General features: G+C 42.0%; 1 protein-coding gene across 2 annotated transcripts in view; it reads right to left on the reverse strand.

Moving 5' to 3' along the window:
- GRIN2A (glutamate ionotropic receptor NMDA type subunit 2A) overlaps positions 1-14,297 on the reverse strand; it is a 157,422-nt gene extending 143,125 nt beyond the window's left edge. The window contains exons 1-2 of one of the 2 annotated variants that reach the window (XM_050980031.1): positions 13,933-14,297; positions 11,014-11,436 (exon numbers count right to left, since the gene is read on the reverse strand). In XM_050980031.1, the coding sequence (XP_050835988.1) occupies positions 11,014-11,436; positions 13,933-13,950 (441 nt within the window). In that variant the 5' untranslated portion in view covers positions 13,951-14,297. Of the gene's footprint in view, positions 1-11,013; positions 11,437-12,904; positions 13,004-13,932 lie in introns of those variants that run through there. The other variant, XM_050980032.1, reaches the window with a different exon arrangement.
- Between the last annotated feature and the right edge of the window lie 8,506 nt (positions 14,298-22,803).

The following is a 22,803-nucleotide window of genomic DNA, read 5'->3' on the forward strand; positions in this document are numbered from 1 at the left end:
TGATCCAACCAGATGTTAGACAACATCAGGATTTGTGTCATTCAGGATCCAGAATTTGTTCGGTGCACGTAATAACAATTTGGTTCCGAGTGCCAGTGAACCTGAGCCTCAGAATGGTATTTCTAAAGTAGTAACACAACACTCACATACAGGGCAGACTGCAAAATTAGCAATCACCTAAGACAGTGTGAAGAAATTTGCTTTCCTATTTTTCCTGTCAGTCTGTCCTTGCCACAAGTATTCTAAAGTCCCTAATGGGAGATGCAAAATTCAGAACTGAATTAAATTATAAAAGGGAATTATGAATATATTTTGAGACTCCAGTTCCTAAAAAATGCCAGGTATTAGGCACTCCCAGAAAGCACCTGAACAGAGTGAATACAGATGCATAGAAAATGTACTAATATTACTACAAATCAGAGAATTAGTGAACACTCTTTCCATCTTTATAGAAATGAATGCTTACACAGAACAGCATCAGGAGCCAGCCAAGTGCACAGCAAAAGAAGGGGAAGATTTTATTTCAGGAAAGCCTGTAACAGACTCCCTGTCTCAGAGGTTATACTAAAGGAAAAAAACAAGAGCAGTAGGGAAATTTTACATTACGTTAGAATGGATACAAGCAGACACTCCAATACATCAATTTCCACTTGGTTAACTCCAGCCCAGACTCCCCACATTGCAACAGGAAAAGCAAGAACCTCCCAGTACAAGTATGTAAAGTAGTCAATGAAAGCAGAAGGAATGACTTAGGACTGAAAAGGATTGCCCAAAATCCCAAGGTCAGGAACCCTGAAAAGGTAAGAGATGGAAACTGTTCAGAATTTTGAGTAATTCTGGTTTTCTCATACTGTTTTTTTCACAAAAGATCACTTCCATCAGTAATTTTTATTTCTGCTTTATCACCATCTCAGTTTCTCACCAACACTGCCCTAGCTCACCTGGCTCAGTTTATGCTCCTTTCCTTTGTTTCCTGCTTATTAAATAGGAAGAGGTTTGGCTTAAATTTGTAATTTTTACTTTGTTCTTGGGACCCCAGAGAATTTTTATTTGCTCCAATTAAGACGATTTTAGCAACTGGCTTCTGTGCTCTGTGTACACTGAAAGAGTCCCAGAATTCCCAAAATTCAGGGATACAGAATTTTAAGCAGAGAGCTGTATTCCCTCCTACCCACCCTTGCTTCTGCTAGAAATAAATTAAGGCAGTAAATGAAAATAAAAAGCCATCCTAACTAGCATGACAGTCAAGTATGAAGTGGAATAGCAAATGGATGGGCTGCAGCTGAAGGCTCCAGCAGAGGAAGGGGTTTGGAAGCAGCTCTTGGGAGAAGAAAGTTGGCAGACAATGGACTGGGTAAGGAAAATCCAGTCTAAGAGCAAGGGATGAAAGCAAATATTTCTTTTTACAACTTCTGTACCAGCTTGCTGCTACACAGTTATGGGGCAGAGCTTAAAGTTTCACAGGCTAAGCAGCTGAGCCACGCACATCTTCCTCTGGAACCTGGGTTCCACCAAAGGAAATGCCAGCCTTTTGGCAGATAACAGTAGTTAAATACAGATAGAGAGGAGGGGATGGCAAAACAGATCAACACAAAATAAAGAACAGGGTTAGCTCGTTTCCTACAAAAATAATGTGACTGCTGAAAATAAACCAGACCATCCTAAATGGTACTTGACTAGAATGCAGACACATAATTCATAATTCTGGCATTTGTTTTCTCATGATGAATTCACAAGCCTTATCTCATCCCAATTAGGTACTTCATAAGCTCTGATGCCTGTATCAACACAATTTACTCAGAACTCTTAATTAGCCTCACACACAAAAAATAACATGCAATTTGTCTGGTAATTATATGTGTCTGTAACTCCTAAAAGCAACTTGTTACTTAGAAGAGATTACCTTAATTCTATTTTCTGTCATACGTAATTGTGTTGCAAATTTTGTTGAGCTGAAAGGTGGCTATAAAATCCCTGCTCTTTCTTTTTTCATAGTAGTTCTGCATACACAGTGTGTTTCCACTAGACACAAAATCAATGCAGTGAAAACAAAGCAGTCCTATTGCTAATTTAGTCACATGGAAAGGCAAACTGCTCAGCACAAAACTTTCCATCAATAAAGTTACAAAAATCTTGAACCAAAAGTTAGGACACTAAAAACAAACCATCACTGTCAAGAAAAGAGAAAAAAAAAAAAAACAAAGGAGAAGATAAGCAGCTTTCCACTCAGCAATGCTTTGAATGAAACATGTTTATAGAAATATCTTGCTGCAATGTGCACAAAAGGCAGGTTATAAATAGCCACAAACACTGAGCAGAGGCCATGGAGCAAGACCAGCACTGGAGCTCTCAGTCACGCTGCAGCAAGGAACTTGTGACAAGGAAATGGTTCAGCCTATCTTCATTAAAAGCCTAGAAGGAAATTACTTTCCCAAACCTATGATGGAGACAGGAAGCCCAAAACACTGACTGAGGAGTCATGTGGTAATGAAGCACCTCTCCAAGAAAGCTTACTCAAAACCCTAATCAAGGGATGCACAAGGCTGAGAGGGCTTGATCTGAAAAAAACCCAAGCAACCCCAGGATGGCTGGATGTGATCCTACTGGGAACTCACACTTCTGTTAGCCAAGGCAGCACACCAAAGCACCACCCCCTGCAGGCCCCACCCAAGGAGCAGGTAAATCATTGAAAAATATTCAAAGCATGAAGATTACCACCTGTTTTTCTCTCACCCTTCCTTCTCCACCTTCAGCAAGGAAATCCAGGAGAAAGCAGGCAGAAGAGCCTACATGTATGCCAAAAAACACAGACCTCGATTTCTCAGGTCTGGTCACACCCAAATGTGAAACATAAGAAGTTGTACAAAAGAAATGGAGATTGATTTGGAGCTGTATGCAGAATATTACAATGTTTTAGTCAAATCTCATCCAGACCCCTTTAATGTGTTTCTCAGTGTGTTACAGCCAGAAGGAAATGTACCTCTGCTTTGAATTTGCCCACTGAAAAACATGTTCATCTTAAGATTGACCAATGTACAAGATTGACCAATGTACAACCAAATGGAGTTACTGCCATGCTCTGGAAGTTTATGGCCAGTCTGATCTCAGATATGTTGCTGGATCTCCTAAATTTAGTTCAGTCTCTGTAGCTGTTGAAGAGGAGAACAGAAAAGAAGTGGATTATACAAGCCATCTACATATGTACATTCATGAATTATTTCTTTAATCTGCAAGTGGAGCTGAAAGAATCAGTATGCAAATAAAATCTCAGTCACAAGTTTGGACTAGAAATGGTTCCTTTTTCAAGAGGTTTAAATCATTCACAAAGGTTGATCAGGGAACCCCATTTACCCCTCAGCCCAGGAGCCCAGAAAGCACAGACCTTTCTGCAGAGGAATTTTGCTCTTCCCCAAATAAGAGACAACTTATACACCTGGAACCTCCTCCTCCCCCCAGATACTGAGGCATTTTTGTTGAGCTGAAAGGTGGCTATAAAATGTGCATGGAATGTACAGAAAAAACTGCTGTAAGGAAAGGAGACAATGATAACTGCATATCAAACTTACAGCAGCTGAGCATCAACCAACCCCATCAGCAACTTGGAATATCACATTTGCATATCAGCAAAACTCTTTTTGCTCTGGGTTGTTCAGCTTTTATATTACATTTCTTCAATTTCTCTCCAAAACATTCCCCCTTCTAACTAACCAGTCTTATTTCCAGTTCTGGTTTCACAGGGCCTGTGAGTCCCATCTTTTCCCTGACCCAGACTGTCAAGGCTCAGGACAGGGGAAGATACATCCTGCATTTCCCAAAGGGCACAAAACATTTTCCTTGAAAGAGTGGGGAGCCAGAGCATAACCCCTGAGCAGCAGTGTCCCTGCAGGGCTGGGTGTCCCCTGAGAAGCCAGAGGGGCCTGGGCTGATCCACTGAGCACTCTGCAGAACTGGAGCTCAGCACGCAGGGAACTGAACCACGTGCAGCTTTACCAACTGTGCCTCCAGCTCATGCACCTCAACTGCAAGCACAGGGGTTTTCTCCTAAGGACATTAAGTCTAAATCTAATATAAATAGCCAATGATGCTGCTGCAGCTTTATGTATTTATTTCAGTGAAGTACAGAAGAAAATATCTCAAGGATTTAAACAAACAATATGGTGACAGATGGTGTGGAGACAATCCAGGCTGGGCACTCTCAGTAAAATCCACACAACTTCATAGCTCCAGGGAAGAGTAGATGCAAAGGAGGAAGGAGGAGGGAAGAGGGGAAGGGAAAGAGTACACACAAACCAGATGACCACAGATTTGTAAAAAATAAAAGCTACAGTCTGCAAATTCTTTCTGTGCATCCATACAAAGCCCTTTTTTACCATCACCATGTAGGCAGATCTATCCCAGAGTCTTCCAAGCAAAAAAAAAAAAAAAATTGATAAATTCTTCAAATTAAATTGTTAGTTCAAATAAGTGACAAAACACACTAATGAACTGTCTATTCAAGTAATCTAAGCATCCTCAAAAATAATTACTAGATGAAACACAAAAAAATGTGTTTGACATCATATCAAAGCCCTTTTGTTCTGTACACTGCATAATTTTAGACATTCAGGTACATTCTCTGGATAATCCTAATTGGCAGAAACTTGCTATGTATTTTGTAATGGCCTATAATTAATTTATAGCTTAAAAGGAATAATTTTTAATTTTGTATTTGAGAATGTTCTCGGGAAAAAAATTTCCAAAGATGCCACCAGGAGTTTCTGGAAGCTGAAAATCATGCTGAAGGTCTTGTGTCCTACTTTCACAGCCCAGGAGTCTGCTGTGCTGTAGTCTGCCACAGGCAGGCAATAGTTTGGAGTGATTGCATGGGTGATCTACAACAGGGATTTACTAGCAGTTTTAAGATGCTGTTGCTCAAAACAAAGATACTTAAAGATTTTTATTTTCAAGGTAAAACTGTAAAAACAGTCTGAGAGAAAGAAAACAGCACCTTTGAGATGAAAATATTTAGCTTACTGCAAAGAACTGAAGTGAAGCCGAACATTCCTCTGTCCTAAATAAGTGGGGTGTGGAAACCAACCCTGCATCCTCAGCTCAGCTGCAGCTGTAAGTTTAAGCAGACTAAAACATCAGGAATTTACCCACACCTAAACTGCATGAAAAAAATCAAGCAAATTCTAGAAGTCTTCTATTTTCTACAACCTGCTCATTAGTTACAAAATTCCTAATCTTTTCAAAACTATATTCCTTCTACTTTGGAAAATTAAACTAAATATCCCTTCCCTTGAGCTCCAGAAGAGTGACAGTTCAAGTCTACTCTTGCAGTATTCCAGAAATTCATCCATGAATTTCTGGATGTTTTCCTTGACTGAATCAAGAGGGATAAACTTATGTGGACAAGAGAATGAGGAATAATATAATCACCTCCAGGAAAATATGTTGCCAGGAAAACCCTTTAGAAAAAGGAGTGGGAGAAAGAGAGCAAGAAAGCAAAGCTCACATCATTAATATAATGCTCCTCTGGGTTCCAAGACCCAGCTGAAAGCAGCAAGCACTCCCAGCCATGCCAGCACAGGAATAGCAATGTCTAAACCAGCAGGCTCTATCCCAACCACCTCAGGCTGGCACAGCACTGCCTCCTGAGGAGGAAAAACACGGGATATTGTATCCACACACTTCATTCTCCTCAGCAGGACCAATCTCAGGCACATTTTTGAACATTTAACACCACTGATTACAGAATGTGTAATTGCAGAATGTGCAAAAGGTACTACCACAGATTACATTCTAGGTCTAAAAATCTTATGGATGTGCAAGACTTTCTAAAAAGTACAAATAGATTGGCTTTATGGATATGGACAAGTAAACACAGATTTGCACGGAGGTCAGCGTTACATTTCTATTGCAGCTCAAAATAAAAATTAGAATATCTGAAGGTTATTCTTCCCATAGGGACCTTCATACAGCTAGAAAGGAAGAAATCAGATTCAATTGCTTCTTTAAATGAGTCAGAAGCTGGAAATATTGTGTGCAACAGACTATGTAGTAGTGCAAGCTACTGTGTCTAGACCTGAAAGAGCAGTTATATGAACACTGCTATTTTTGCACTAAAGTATTTATTAACCTGTGGTTTAATCTTCCAAACAGTAACAAAGCCAACATGAATATCACGCTCAGACACATAGTGCCATACACATCAGCCATCAGTAAGGGGGGTAATGAAGGGTTGCTATGATAGAAAATCTTAAATTTACAATTTTCTACAATGAAATACAGAACTGCTTTTACAAGCCAACTAAACAGGCTGGACAGAAATCTACGTATGCATATGGCAGACACATGAATTAATGAGTACATTCCATGAGTTATGACCTCCAGAAAAGATTCTACAATAAAAAACAAATTACAACAAATTTCTACTGTATCAAACAATGCTGAAAGCATTAGGAGTTGAAGCACACTTACACATAGAACAAAAGTTAAGTGTGGCTTTTGAACCTTCTTGGCCCTTTAGAGAATCCCTGCGCCATGGAGACATTTGGCAAAGCTGGAGGATGCGTGGAGGAAATTTGACATCTAAGTCACATACAGATAAGGGAGCATAAATGCTCCAGAGCCAGGAGTCTGGGAGGGCTCTGATCACAGGGCTACTTAGAGCTCTGGCTTGCACAGGAGCAGCACAGTTTTGTGCCTCTCAAATGAGCTAAAACAAAGCGATTCCAGCTATACCTATAATGAGGTGAAAATGACAAGTAATGCAAACATCTGCAACTATTTCACTAAAGTACCTAAAAAATCACCACGAAAGATTTCAAAGTACAGTTTCACTCGGTGTTCATTAGCAATTAGATGCCTTGTTGATGAGGTGTCCGGCAGTGCTCCAGGGCACGGGGGCCAGGGGACGGGCTGAACATGAGTCAGCAGTGCTCCCTTTCGGTGGCACTGCCCAACCTGGCTGCGGCAGCAGCTGCACAGCAGCTGCTCCAAGGAGGGACTGTTCCCCTCGCAGCACCCACGAGGCCGTGTCTGCAGTCCCCTGTCCTATCTGGGGTCTCCCCGTACAAGACAGCAGTGTATCCAAGGAAGTCCAAAGGACTGCGAGTGCAAGGGCTGAAGGAACCTTTTCTCCAGGAAAGCGACAGGTAAGGAGAGCTGTAACTGCAGCCTGCAATGGCACCGAGACAGAGCTGGACTCGGATTTACAGCAAAAGAACAAAAGCCTGTGGTATCAAGGGAAACTCTAATGAGATAAAAGAAAAATATTTGCATGGTGAGAGAGGTTAATTACTGAAACAGATTGCCCAGAGAGGCTGTGGTATCTACTTCCAGGGAGATATTCAAATCTTGACTGGATGGTCTGATTTGGGTATTAGCTCTGTCAGAGGGCAAGGGCTGGGTTAGACAACCTCCAGCAACCCAGTCTAACCTCCAGGGCTCTCACAGAATCATTATGCAATAATGTATAGCACTTCCTTTTTGGAAAAGCAGTTAGTTATTTTGCATAACACTTCCAGATCTGTTTCAAGAAGTATCACTTTTTCATAGTCCTTCTGGAAAATTACCTTCACCCTTTACACTTCTTGACTATGTTATAACTGTGAGTGCTTCCACAACAATAAAATGCCTCAAATTATGACTTTTTCTGAAAGACTTCTGGAAACATTTAGTTTTGCAATAGGCAACAGCAGTATGGTTCAAAGACACTAAATATTCCTGGACATATTTACAATACATAGGGATAATTTTCCCACATGTGAAAGTCTTTTAGCATTGACACAGAACTAACCATGATGTTCTGTTAAAAAAAAAAAAAAAGTATCACAAATTCTACCATTATAATCATAGCATGTGGTGAAACAAAGGTAACTATGTTTGAAACCAAATGCTCAAGTCAGAAAACAGTTCCTAAGCAATGTTGTTTTGAGATGTCTCAAATGTCAAGAGATACAAGATGAATAAACAGCCAGCCTGTTTTCGGCATCCTCCAAGGGATGCTGATGCACAGTAGGCTGGCACAGATGCCCCAAACAATTCTCATCTTGTTTCAGTAGACTATCCCACATCTGAATATGTTTGAAGTGTGTGGCAGAACTGGGGACCAAAGCCAAGGAGCAGTTCATTGGGAGGGGAGCTCCTGCCAAGAGCAGGGGATAGAATCTGCTGGAGCAGAGCATGTGGCACTGCCCAAAGGGTATCTCTGCAGCACAGTCAGGATCAGGTAAGTACCACAAACCCCCAGGTGTCCCATTGATTTGTTGGTAGTGTTTGGACAGCTGATGTCAGGAGAAAAGAGATCAGCAAGGTTCAGAAAACATTCTGGTTTGGTTGGCTTCACATGCCTGTCTATTTTCCATGTCTGAAGCATACAAAATCTCTCCTCAGATGGTGCAGGCAAACTCTGAGCAAACTGAAGCAGAGCTGGACTGGCAAAGGAGGCAGTCTAGACAACACACCACTCACCCCAGATGTTCAGACAGGGACACAGTGCTTCAAAAGCTGTATGTCCTGCATTTATCACTGCAAACTCCAAATGCGGCCATACCTCATTCTTAGAAATATAAAACAACTTTTTTTTTTTACAGATATGGGTCTTCAGTCAAGATTCACATTGCCATAATATTTATTAGCCACAGAGAATATGGTAGCTTGTCTCCTCTGAGTCATTCATTGAAGTCTTCAGCAGTATAGAGCATTATAAATGAGCTCCCATTCCTGTGCCCTCAGTTTCGTTGAGTTCAGCATCTCATAAGAACCACCTGGCACAGAACTCACTGGATAAGGACATAAATGGAATGGCCTTATTAGAGTGCCAGAGCACTACATCCACAAGCAGGAGTGGGACCAGGCACCTTTTGCACAGCCAGGCATCTCAATGCATGAGACAAAGCAGGAGACTTAAAATAATCTTCACAAGTCAGCCAACACCTATGTGTGCCAGCTAAAATCCTGACAGTGACTTGGAAGATTTCACATTTCCAATCCTTCTCCCTCAGATTTCATCTCCCCGCCTTTATGACAGCACTGTGAATTTCAACTTCATCTCCAAGGAATTCATTCCTAAATGAATGGTTAATTGAGTGACACCTGCAAGTCTCATTACTGAGATGTTCCAAACCCCATTGCAAGACACTGCACGTTGCAAAGGTCAGGCTGAAAATTAAGGCAATATTAGTTACATGAACAAACAATTCCTTCAGCCAATTCAAGCTACTGAAGACCGCTCTGTTAGATTGTTTTAACACACAAAAGACAATTTTGATTTCCCAAATGGTAATCTTAGAAGCTAAATTTCATCAGGAAAGTTTGCTAATAAAACTTTGATAACCCCTAAAATAAAAAACCGTGATACAATAATGATAATATTAGCATGCAGTGAAAATAGTAGTAATTTACTGAGACAAAAAAAAAAAAGATTGTTTAATTTTCTAGAGGCTCTTACATAAAAGTAAAAATAGATCTGTATCAGTAACATCCTGCATCTGCTACCAAGAGTGAAGATGATTCTGTAAGAATTTCTTCCAGTGTTTCATCACTTAGCCCTGGCTGAGATCAAGTGTTCTTACACTGGCAGACACAGTTAAGTGAAATATGTATCAAATAGAAGCACTAAATAAATATAAACCCAGCTTTAAAAGACAAGTAAATCTGCACTCTAATTTAAAAGCACATGAAACAACTGCCTTTGTAATTTGGTCGCTGCAATTGCATTTAAGATAGCAGCATTGACTGCAATGATCTTTCTGTATAAATCAAGATGTCAAAGCTATTGTTATAGGATCTCTGCTATAATTCAGCACTTATTGTCCTCCCCTTGTATGACAAGTTCTAAAGGAAGATTATTCAAAACACCAAGAGAAACAGACCTCTTATCCCAATGGAAAAAAGTCTATTCCAGAGGTAAAAAGTTTCCAAAATTCAGAGCTGATTCCTCAGTCATAATTAACCCTGCTTCTTTTCCCCCCTTACTTCACAAAATAATATATCTGGACCACTTCCTTTTCAGATGTGTTCAGAGAGCCCTTGACTATTCAAAAGTCACTCATAAGAAAAAATAATAATCAATGAACAAAGAACCCTAAAGCATGGAAATACCAGGAAATAAGTTACAATTCACAATAATGATGCTCAAGTGCTGACTTCCCACATCTCTCTGAACTCTCCTCTCTCACACACACTGGGAGCTCCTCTGAGTTCCAGGTGAGGCAGAGTCCCCAGCAGAGCTGAGCCCTGCACTGAGTGCCTGTTTCAGGAGGGATCACCTCTCAAAATCAATGCTGCAGTGCCAAAAAAAAAAAAAGCCTTATTAAGAAACTTGAGACATGAGTCACTTTTGCTCTTCCAGTCTCACAAAAGAGTACATAAAAACATGTTTTCCAACAAGACCATTTACCATTATCTCCAGATTTCAGACAGTCCCTTGCTGGATTTTCATGAACGACAGTAGCAAAGTAGAACTATCCACTTAGCAAAAATCTCATTCAATAAATTTTTGGAATGCAGTGGTTCAAGTGTGCATGACTACTTAATTCAGATACTGTAGTGGATCACTAAAGTCTGGCTTATTATTGTCCTATTATTACTGTTGCACCCAGACACACTCAGGTCTATTGCTTGCTATTTCTCATGAGCACCACAGAACATCTGCTTATAGTTTCACATCTTATCCTCAAAATCATTTGATGAACCTACTATTAGGAGGCTGTTTTTATGTGTATTGATCATATTAACTATTAAAGTTTTTTAACTGACCATCATTCCATGTGCTGGAGAGTAATATCTCATTAGGGCTGCTTTGATAGACTTAGAAAGTTGAGTTTCAGGCATGAACCCCAAAATATTTCTTAATATTTGATGAGCCATCAACAAAGACACCATTATGCATATTTTTTTCTTTTTTTAACTACAGGGAGACAATTAAGAGCATCTTTTTTTTACTGCTTGTAGCAATTATTCCTGAAAGAGACCAATAATATGAAGTACATTAGAATAGCAAGAGCTCTTAATAAATTTTCCTACCTTATCTGCCATTATCATGGAGGCCCCGCCATGAATCCCAAGAATTGGAATAGAAGTCTGAGATGAAATAAAATCCAAAATCTGAGCTACTGCCTCCTGATCAGTGTCATCTCCAAAAACCACTCCATGGATCTTGGTGCCTGACATCAAGTCACAAACATGTGTTATGATGCTCTTAGGGTCAGTCTGGTTCACAAGAAGAGTCACGACATTGATATCAACAGTCAGGTCTGCTGACATTTCCCTGGTCCAGAGAGCTCTGATATCTCTCTCTGTTATGTACTTGGTCCTTCCCAGAATCACTGCAATGTTCAGGATGGGATAATTTTTCTCTGCTCCACAAACAAGATCCAAAGGTGCCAGAAGAGCTTGGAGTACCAGGAGAGCACAGCCAATTTTCCTCATCTTTGCCAGCTTTATCCCCTGTAAAAGCGATCACAATGTATAAGAAGAAAGTAGAGAAAAATATATATACTGCATATCTTCAAAGAAGGTTTTAAACAGAAAGCTTCTGGGCATAATGCAAACTTTAGCAGCTTTTTATAATGCATCCTTCACCTTAGTTCCAAGTCAAGCCTCTTATATCTTATCATAAACTTGGCTTGATGACAGTATTACAGCTGGCCTTCCACAAGCAAGGCAAAAACTGTAGCAGAAGTTCAGAGAAAAGACCCATTAACATTCTTCCTGGAGAGCCAACAAAATTAAAATGACTGATATAATTTAAAAGAAGAGACATTATCATCCTTCTCTTTAACCTTGCTGTGCTAAAACAGGTAAAAGAAATCTTTTTCCATCCAGAATATTTTCCTTCATCCTGGACATCTATTTAAACTTTAGTCACGGTCTAACAGAGAGAGGTATTTTAGCCCAAAATGAGAGAAGTGAGCCAAAGGTCTGCTGGAAACCCCAGTCCACACACTCCATACATCTCACAGCATCCCAAACCCATGTTGTTTTATTTCTGAAGATCCCTCCTAGGCAGCCACTGCTTAAGGAATCCTACTGCATTTCTGGAACAGATTCAAAAGCACAATATTCTGCCTTAATTCTTTTCTGTCCTCTCATGCAGCATTCAGAACTTGAGCATCTCAGAACTGCTGATCTCGGACACAAAGTTGTCCCTAGTGTTGAAGGGGAGGGTGTTCCATAAACGAGCATCACTGCATCGGTTACCTCATGTCTTCACTGAATCTCTGTAGGGGGCTGAATCTATATTCAGTCTATACGAAGTAGGATGGGGAGAGAGATGAGCCACAGAAGGGATCCGAACTATCTGAAGGACGGAGAAGGAGAGCAGCTCTGACTCGGCAAGATCTCCCCCTGTTTCTGCGCCCCGGGGGATTTCCACCCCCATAACTGGCTCTCTGCTAGCTGCAGGAAGGGAGTCCCTGTGCCACATAAAGCCAAGCTTGTTGCAGAGCGTCACGCAGAGCACACAAGCGGGGCTGTCCAATCACGGGTGGCAGTTTTCACATCTCCCCTCTCATCCTGCCAGCCCTATCTCCATCCTCAGTCACAGCCGTCTGCTGCTCACACACACAGCCAGACACGGGCTTGCAGCATCGCCACCTCCTTTCGGGGCACACAGGGGGACGAGCACTCCACAGAGCATTTAACTGCACATAGCGCTGCCTGATTCACTGCGGGCCGGGCTCCCGCCGGCCGCCGGCACACGGAGCGCGGTGGAACAGCAGACCGAACTGCCCCGGCTTCCCCCCGAGCCCGAGGATGGCTCGGAGCCCCCCGAGCCCCCCGCTCCGAGCGCTGCGAGCCCCCCGACCCGCCGCGGGCACGGCTCGCTGGTTCCCGAGAGCGCGCCCCGGGAGCGCGCCCCGGCGGGCCGGCCGCGGCGCGAGGGCGCCCCCGTGCGGGCGCGGGCCGCACGTACCCAGCGCCTCAGGAGACGGAGCGGCGGCGGCTGCCGGAGGTGCCGGTGCTGCTGTCGGTGTCGCTGCAGGACATGTCGCGACCGCGGGCATGTCGCGCCCCTCGCTGCCCGGGCTCAGGGGTGGCCTCCGCGCCGCTGGCCGCACGCGTGATCCCCGCCGCAGCCTGCGAGCGACATCGCATCCCGGGAGGGCAGCTACGTGGACACGGAGACAGGCAAGGGGGGGCTGGACACGGGGGGGGACAGGATGGGACAGCGAGGGGACAAGAGGAGACGAGGAGAAGCCGTTAGTCAGGTTGCAGATTTGACAGGAGAAAAAAAAAATACACTTCGATCGCATGTGGTATGTGAGCGGAAATAAAGTGACTACAAAAGTTCCCCCTTCACTTAGATTTCAGCTCTTTGCTAAAAGCAGCTCCGTGAGCCCTCAGCCGTCCGGGATACGTCCCTCATCTTATCCAGGTCAGGAAAATCCTGAGCTCCTGAGCTCCCAACTGCCCGTTTGCTTCCAAGTGAGATGGACGGGTTTGAGCGCTCAGGGAAGAGACATCCGACCTGGAAAGCGCAGCTAGAAGCAAACTAATTAATATGAGCAAGGGCAGGAGTTTTCTTGGCAGGTTCTAAACAAGCATAACCTGGAGCACAGCTAAAGAGGTGTGAGATAAAGCTGTTTTTCGCTCCTGAAACAGAACCACTTCATTGCCAATTTACCAAAAACAAACCCAGGGAGACACTAAAGCAGAGCCCGCCACGGAAAGCTCGAATGCCTCGGTTTTTTTCATTCACAATTCCCAGTAAATATGCATGAAGGCAGTTCTTCAAGCAACCCCAGCTCTATGTAGGACGCTGGCGCGGCGGGCAAAGCAGCCGGCATCCCCTAACCGGCCCTCGGTGCTGCCGGGGAACTCGGAGCGCAGCCCCGGCCGGCGGGAGCCGGCACCGAGAGCCGGGAGCCCTGCGCTGTGCCCGGGCTGCGCCCCTGCCCCGGAGCTGGGCGCGATCCGGGCTCCCCACCAGGCGGTACTTACTGCATTCTCCCTCCACATAGTTCCAGTTTAAAGATCCTCAAAGTCATCTCAGTAGATTCCTTTGCAAACAATGAAGTGGAAAATAGGTCCCTTAACGCCTGGATTTCATCCTGCAACTTGTTCCCACCGCAGTAAATAGCAGCCCGGCAGCTCTTTATGGCTTGAAATCCCGCATGATCAAGTTTTAGCAGAGCCATTGCAACTGAGATTCGCTCTTTACTTTTGGCAGGAGGCATTTAAGCATCTTCATCTTTTTTTCTTCTTCTTCTCTCTTCCCTTAGATTAAATCGCGATATTGCCGCAGCAGTTCCCCAGGACGGCGGGCACGGAGCACCCGCGCTGCTCTCGGCTCCTTGGAAGCGGCGGGGACTGGCGGCACGGGCTCCGGGAGGTGCGGTGGGCTCCACCCGGGGCCGCCTGCGCGGCGCTGCAGGCTGCGCCCGGCGCGCTCCGCTCCGCCGCCCCCGGCACCGCCGCCCTTGCAGGGGCGCAGCTCACGGCCGCCCTGTCAAAGCCAGAGCAGCCGCTCTGGATACTTTGAAGGCTTCTCCCCCACCCCACCCCCCCCCGCCCCGCTCTGCTTGCACAAGCACCAGCGAATGAGTCAGACGCAGGCAATCGGGGGAGGGGGTGTCAGATCTGGGGGAACGGCGAGAACACCGGGTTTGGGGCCCAGGAGCGGCAAACTCCGGCGCTCTCCCCGCAGTAACATCACCGGCCAAAGGTTGGTAGCCCGAGAAACCCCAGAGTGTTCTCCTTTCCCTTGATGCAGGGGCTGTCAAGCAGAAATCCCTGCCGTGGGGCTCGGGGGAATGAATGTGGAGCAGCAGCTTACACACTAAAAGCAGCCCTAAAAGCTCCAGACAGCAGCCAAATATCACAAAAAAGCTCTGTAGAAGTTGGCTCCATCTGTGCATCCCTGCTGCTCCATCCTCCTTTCGACATCCCCCATTTCAAAGCCTGGAGCCTGCTTCCCCATCTCCCTTTCCCCTCTCACAGCCCTGATGTCAGACCCACCTGGCCTTAGAGCGATTCTTGCCTCCCTGCCTACACCACAGCCCACCTCAACCTCCCTCCACCACACACTGCTGTGCCTACTCCCTCACTCCACTGCTCTCCTGCTTTTTCCTTTCCACCATCCTGCTCCAGCTGCCACAAGTTATTTGGTTTAGCACAAGTGAATGTGCCAGCTAAGTACCACAGAGGGATGGCCTCCTCCATGCTCCATCCTTTCCAGCCATGTTCATTCCCACACTGAATACTTCAGAGTAAGGCAAAGTCACACGTTCTGACAGACCCCCCACTCCTGTGCCAGAGGAGACTTTTGGGTTCAAATAGGAGAATGCCAAATGTTCACCCTCTGAAGTTTGCTATTCACTGCATTAAGACACAGAACACCAAGAAATCTCTCCCAAAGACATTTAACAACACATCAGCTTTACTGCTCTTGACAGTCTCATCATTGAATTCCCTGATAGGTCTGTGCCTGGATTTTTTCCTCCTTTGAAAGATCTCACCTCCTAACTTATTTAGGGATTACTTCCTCAGACATTACATTAGTCTTTCTAAGCAAAGCAATTAAGCAGTTTCAACTGCCTTCTTTTTTTTTTTTTTCATGTTTGATGTTTTAATGCATCTCTGCATTTCACCCTGGATGAACATTTTCCCCCTGTAAATATTATAGTGATGTTTGTCACGGTTGCTGGAGATGAGGTTGCAGTTCCATCCTTGTGTAAGGGTTATTTCAGTGTTACCATTCAAGAGATTTACTGGAACAGCAGCAAAAACAGATTCAAAGTCTTCAAATGCAAGTGAAATTCACAATGGTGAAAAATTGCAGCTCTAACATTAGCCTATGTTTAAAATATAAAAAGGCCCATGGTGGTTTTGAGAAATACTTAGTATACAATATACTTAGTGTGCAATACCCTGAGTCTAATGGTGTGAAAGACCAATACAAGAAATACCCACATTTTCTAACTTCAGAGCTATATGATTTTTATTGATCCAAATTTAGAAATAGTTTAGCGTTATTTATATTTAGCGTTATAATTGAGGAAAAATATTTTTCCTCAATTACTCTCAAAAAATTTTGTGAAATATCCCGATAAAAACAGTCCAAGTTTACAAATTAGAATTAGAATAGAGCATATTAAAATTTTGTGCAAACACAGTGGGATTAATCTTGGCAATACATACGCATTCTTCCCAAAAGCTTCACCAAATTCAAGCAGATTACTGCCTACAGAATTGAGCAAATGCTGCAAAATTAAGACTGTTGTTTTAATAGATATTCACACTCCATCTCTAGGTATATTTGCACAGTTTTAAATTGAAGAGCTACAAACATGGTATGTCGTCAATTTCACTCAGCAGAAACAAGAAAACAGAACCTGCACTGAAGTGCCTAACCCCCGTAAATTTTGTGTAAGGGAACACTTACTTCAAAAGCACTGTAACAAACACTAACACCCCTGCCATGGGGCACTGAGCATCTTCATGGACAACACTTATTCTGGGAGGCAGGTGGATTTACCCCTAAATGATTGCCTTCTCCACATGGGCAGCTCTGCACTTCTCTAAAAGCAGCTACAACACAAGTTCAAGAAGTTTGGAATCATGCATTCTGAGGATATTTCCCACCTGAAGTTTCCTTACCAGGCCTGCCTCCTACATAAAGACATATTTAAAGGTCAGGAACTTTCTTCGTACTCTGTCCCTTCTAAAATAACATCAAATTAAAAAAGGTTTCCTCTTTCTGAACATGACCTGTTGCAGAGAGCACCTGCCAACAGAAACAAGCAGCCAAATTGCCAGGTACAGGCAATGTTTCCAAGGCAGGGTCTGATGGCACAAGGCAGATTTCTGTCTCTGTCACTCACTCCTCAGTGAGAGACACTAACTTCTCTCTATTTGCTTTACTCAACTAGCTGAAAGATTCTTAACCTCTGAATGTTAGACAGCTAAAAATCAAATTATATCTCCAGATTACATAAAACAACTCTAATTTTCCTCTTGCTTTTAGGAAGCGCAGTTAAATAAAGTAAACGAAGTATAATCATGTAATTTAAAAAACTGAAACTTTTCTCATTAAATTACACCAAAATTAGTTTAAAAAATACTATATTAGAGTCCCATTATTGCCCCTCTACTAGCAATAATCTTCTTTATAGTCTTCTTTGCAAGACTTTAAGACAATTTGAGAGATCTCAAACAAATGTCAGATTTCCTCAATAATCCTTGCTACGTGAAAACTCCATTGCAACAACTTCTTAAATTTCATGAAACAAAATGGTAATGAGATATTACAGGCTGGGTTAAGGGAGAGAAGCTTACTTGGAATTCTTTTCAAATTTAAAAATGTTTTAATTCCAGCAATAAAATACTTTTACATTTAGTTACTTTTTCTGTAACTACTAAGAATTTATTTATATGGTTATTATCTTTCAGAAATATCTGAATTTCACCTACCCTGACAAATTTGTCCAACAGGAATCAAAAGTCAAATTGATGCAAAATCCTTTTTCAGTACCACACAGGATCAGGTCTGAAATGGAGCCACTTGACTCAACAAAAACTTAATGAAGAGCAAACAAGGATACAGTAACATAAATTTACTCTTGGGAGGCAGCAAAGTTACTTACATGCTAAATGAAATCAAAGTAAAAATGGGATAGAACTCAATTGTTTTCCAACTTGCTGAAACATTTTGTCACAGATGGCCCTCTTATTGAAAACTGGCATAGCTCCTCATTTGGCAGCGCTCTTTCTTGCACAATTTACCAAGTCATGCATGAAATGATGGCCTTGAGCTACTCTCACTTGTGCAAAGGACATGAGCTAGCTGCTATGGAAAAAAAGAGGAGGCAACATCACTGAGTGAAGCTTGAGGCTGTTACAGCACTTCAGCTTCTCTGGAAACAACTCCAGCAAGGAGGGAACACCCCAGGGACTGCTCAGCCAGAACTGGTCCTTTCCACCTCACTCTGAGTATCAGAGCTATTCAGGATTCACCAGGATTGGGTCTCTGCCTCTTTTGTAATCAATTTCCCATATCAAATTTATCTTCAGGTGTATTTCCAAACTCTTCTGTGCAGATCCCGAGAGAATTCTTTTATATTCAAATCTAACTCTAAGGGTCAAAACAGAATTTCACAATGAACTCTGTGCTTTTAATTAAGGCAGCTCTATTAACGAAGATCTGTGTCCCAGCAATGCAGCCGTGTGTCAGTACCAATCCCATCACACACTGAACTGCCTGCACAAGGCCTGGGCTTCAGGGAACTGAATCAGGTAAATACCAGTTTAAGACTGCTTCTCTTCTTCCCAAGCTGCACTCCCCCATCAGAAATTAGGAAATATTTGTATATTTTCTAATAAAATCTTCCTGGAACACCCAAGGAAACACCTGACCACTTGCATGGCCAGTACAGCTTATTCATTCATGCCTACAGCAGTAAAGGAACAGTCAAAACTTGCCACTATTTATTTAGGGCCAAAATATGATCTCCTAACCCTCCCTGAATTTAGTAACTAAAGTGGTAAGCCTTTACAAAGCAGAAATTTTTCAAATACCATTTGAATCCTCCTCTTCAGTCACCCTGAGCCACACAAATCTGCCTCATGTATCTGTTGTGGAGAGCACGATGAGCCTCCCAGCCAAGCAGTCACTGCCTTGTGTTAGTCTGCCTGAAGGATGCTCAGATTTTGGAAGTGTATAATGACAGCAGCAGTTTTGCTCTTGACTCACTTGGAACATCCTATGTGCTCCCACATTAGAGATGGTCTACCTTTATCTACCTTTACCAAGATTTTATATATCTAAAAAGGCCCCTGTGTATACAGCTGATGTATATTTTCAGATGTTTACCAAAAATTGGTTGAAGTTACAGATTACTATAATTTTGATCTTTTGATGAAACAATACTCATGTGTTAGGTATTCAAGGGGCTGGACAGACTAGTAAAGTTTGAAAATAATTAGAAAAATACCCTATGAATCTTTAAAAACTTGTCTTTACCAATATTAGTACTACTTGTAAAACAAAGTTTCATGGAATATTATGTTATTTTATATAAAATTTGTTCTAACATAAAGAAATTACTACTTATGACTGATAAGAGCCAGCAGTGACCCCTCACACATTGTTCATTGGCAGAACTTGTTTGCTAAAAGAAAGTTGTACTGAGTGGGAAGCACCAAGATGCCTACACTGCATCTGCTTCTCAGTGCTTCACTAAGCAAATTCTTAGGGAGTTGAGACTTTTCTAAATCTAGAAAATCAAATTTAGTAAAGGTCAGTGGAAGCTTCTTATCAGCACAAAGTTACCTCAGCTTTAGCTGGAAGATATTTTTAAGATGAGTAGTATTTTGCTCCCTGCATCCAACCCATCTCTCAATTGTAGGCACTGGCTCTATTAAAACTAGGTGCTAAAGGCTTATGAGACATCTGAGCCAGTAGGAATAGATCCAAGATAGAAAAATCCCCCTTGAACTTAAATTACAGTTCCACATGATGAGTCAGAGCCTTCTGTCACCTATTTCTGCCACACAGGCTACATGGCTTTTGTTCATGTACAGGAATGCTACTGAGCCACTTGGGTATGAGCTTTCTTTAAAGTGCAATTATCATGGTGCTTCTAGGTCCTGCATTTTATCTGCTCTTGCTCCAAAGGAATCCCATTTTTATCTTCCTGTAGAAAGAATGCCTCTTGCTTTTCCCTGCCCAAGGAGGATTCCAGGCTGCAGTGATAATAATCATGGCTGTGATTACTAGCAGATTTAATTAGTTTCATTTGACTGTATTTTCAAACTTTGGCTTAATCTTACTGGTGGAAACAATGAGCAAGACAAAGGGGCTTTTTAAATAAAATAACATATTAAAACACATTTGTCTCCTGCCTAAAATGCAGGCTTAGCTTACCCAGGTGATCACATTTCTAGGAACTGATATCCATATCCAATTACCATAGTTCTGAAATGTCTTCCAAGAAAAGCAAGTGCAATTTCACCTCCTTCTAAATTCTTGTCTGATTGATGGGCAGCTCTGAAACCTAAAAGAACTGGCTTCTGCTTCTTAGGAGTGGGAGGTCAAATTGGATGGAAGAAGCAAGGATTCAATGATTTTTTCAGGTTTCTAAAAATTCTTGTCTACTTGCAAGGTTACTCCTGGAATTAATCCTTAGGAGGAGACATACCTTTTGTTTGTGGTGCTTTCTTTACAGCCAAAAGACACAGGTTCAAAGAGGTCTTTTCCCAAAAATGTTACTGTCAAGAATCCTATTCTTCCCTCCTCTCTTGTCCTAATGGGACAAAAGGAAATAATTCCTGCATGAATTCTGCAAAGAGAGGTCAAGAACTGGGAAGCTCCTGGTTCTCCAGGTGACACAGAATATATTCAAAGTTGCTTTGAGAAAGAATTCAAGTTCAGAGGCTGAGATTAAATGGATCCTATAGGTGGGAGCCTCAGTGACCCCTGGGAAGAGGATGCTGACTGCAGAATTGGCTTGCAGTGTTGTTGCTCTCTGATCTTTCCAAGCCAGGTCAACATTCAAGACAATTCCATCCACATTCAGTGACATAAGTAACTTGCACTAAGATTTGTGTTGTTTTAGTATTTGACTATAAATGCCTAAACGCATTTTAAATTTTTATGCATGTACATGCATCCTCTCTGATGAGCTTTATAATAGCCATTAAGAAACTTAAAAAGCAAAAAAAAGTTAATTTTTCCAAATAATGAGCCTTCTATGAGTTACTGGATTGACTTCATAAATGTGACTTCATTAGAGCAACTTAAATGGATACAAATTAAACCCAAGTTTACATTAATGACATACTTTGCATTGAGATCAGCTACTTTTCTAAATACCATCTGCTAAACAAGATCTGATATATCAACACAAGTATTAAACTTCTGAAACTCATGAGATAGTAAAGTATATGCTCAAGTATATATTTTGAACTATAAATATCCTGTTTTGTTTCACCTGACCAAATACATACATTACAAACATTCAAACACATGCAGGATTAGGGGTTTTTAAGCAACAATTGTATATATGAATCATCTAAAAAATATAAACATCTTAAGTTATTTCACCAACTTATTGAAAAAAATCAGTCCCAGAGCCACTTTCTGGAACTAATATAACTGCTTAATTTTTATAAGCCAATTAAGTGTAATCTCACTCGGCAGACGGCTGTGTGCTATCTACCCTCACACAACTATTTCTGTTCCCACCAGTCCCTTCTATCATACAGACTCCAAAATAACTGTGATATATGTAGGAACAAGAATATTGCTCTAGTTTAAAGCCTGCCAGATCTTATCTTTCATCTGCAAAGATCAGACAGATTTCTCGCTTTCTTGATTTTAGCCAGAAAGCTAAAATGATGGAAGATAACCAAAAAGATAAGACTTCCTTTTGAGACTGCCTTGCTGAGTGGGGAGCAGTGCCCTCTTCCAAGGTACACAACAGTGGACAAGGGTTCAGGAGCCACTCCAGCTGTGTTTATCTTGTATTGCCTTCACCTTTACACAGACTCTCCTACCAAAACCCAAAAAATGTTAGTATTTGCAGGACAAACAGCATTTTCTTATGCAGTATCCCACAGAGCAGATACTGAATACAATATCTATATTCTTTTAAAAATTTCAAACCACACTGTGTTTATATTCACCCCAAGTGTTAAATAGCCACTTAACCTTAGTGATCTCACTGTTGTCCTAGCTCACAGATTTGTTTCATGGTTCCAAGTTTTCCTTGATGTAAGTTCTGAAAACTTGAAACATCATATTTTTTACCAGCTGACTTTTCATCTCTGCTGGTTATCAGAATTCATCCTTGAACACTGGTGAAAGAGCTCTTCATCCCAAACACTTCAAGGTTCAAAAACAAAATGAAAAATAGACTCTGTGTTTACTGTTTGCAGAAATTTCAGCTTTCATTCTTACTCCAGTTGAACAAAATGGTTTTTTAATAACAGTGATTCCTAGACTGGCTATTTACTCCAGGAGTAAGTTATAAGGCTGAAAGGGGTGATTGTTTTTCTCAAACAATCCCATGTTTGGGGATGGGACATTGACGTCTTAATGCTCTGAGCTAGGATTGGGCTCAGTTTTCAGATAGGAGGCATGGAGTGGGGTTTAAGCAGGTCATTTTAACCCTTCATTATTTGGAAAATGTCTTCCTATAATTGATAGAGATTCTGTGGGTGCTTTACCTTCTGCAAACCTTTATCAGCTTCACCAGTCATCAGCATGCACAGCTGCAAAATAACATTTACAGATGTTCATCTTAAGTCATCTAGAACATCTATTTCACTTACTCCAGTTCCATGCCCTGATAAACACTCTGGTATTTGAAAAAGGCAAAAATCCCTGATGCTGACAATCCTTTGCTGTTTATGATAGCCACTTCTTACTGATTTAGAGTCATTAAAACATCACCATCATCACTTACACAGGCAATTCCAACTTCAGTGTTACTGAAGAGACTACAGGAGGATAGAGAGACCCCCAAGAGAAATGCCCTCCAAGAATCTTAGTGTGGCATACTCTGAAGGAAAAAAAATAACACCCAGCTATCCTCTGAATGCCAAAGACTTCTATTCCTTAATAGATCACCCAAATCATGTACATGCAAAACTGTACTGTCTCAAAATCTATTTTGTCATGCACACCACGTAATGCATATACCCTAAATATACCCCATCACATCAGGCTAAATTGTTGGGTAACTTTGATGATTTTTCTTTTGATAATTTTTCTATTATCCAACCAACCAGACTAGGTCCAGGAAGGTTTGATACTTTCAACACATGTTAAGCCTCCATATTTCTCTTAGAAGCTTTGAGATAATTTGCATC

This window comes from Serinus canaria, chromosome 14 (assembly GCF_022539315.1).
Source record: "Serinus canaria isolate serCan28SL12 chromosome 14, serCan2020, whole genome shotgun sequence".
Classification (NCBI taxonomy): Eukaryota; Metazoa; Chordata; class Aves; order Passeriformes; family Fringillidae; genus Serinus; species Serinus canaria.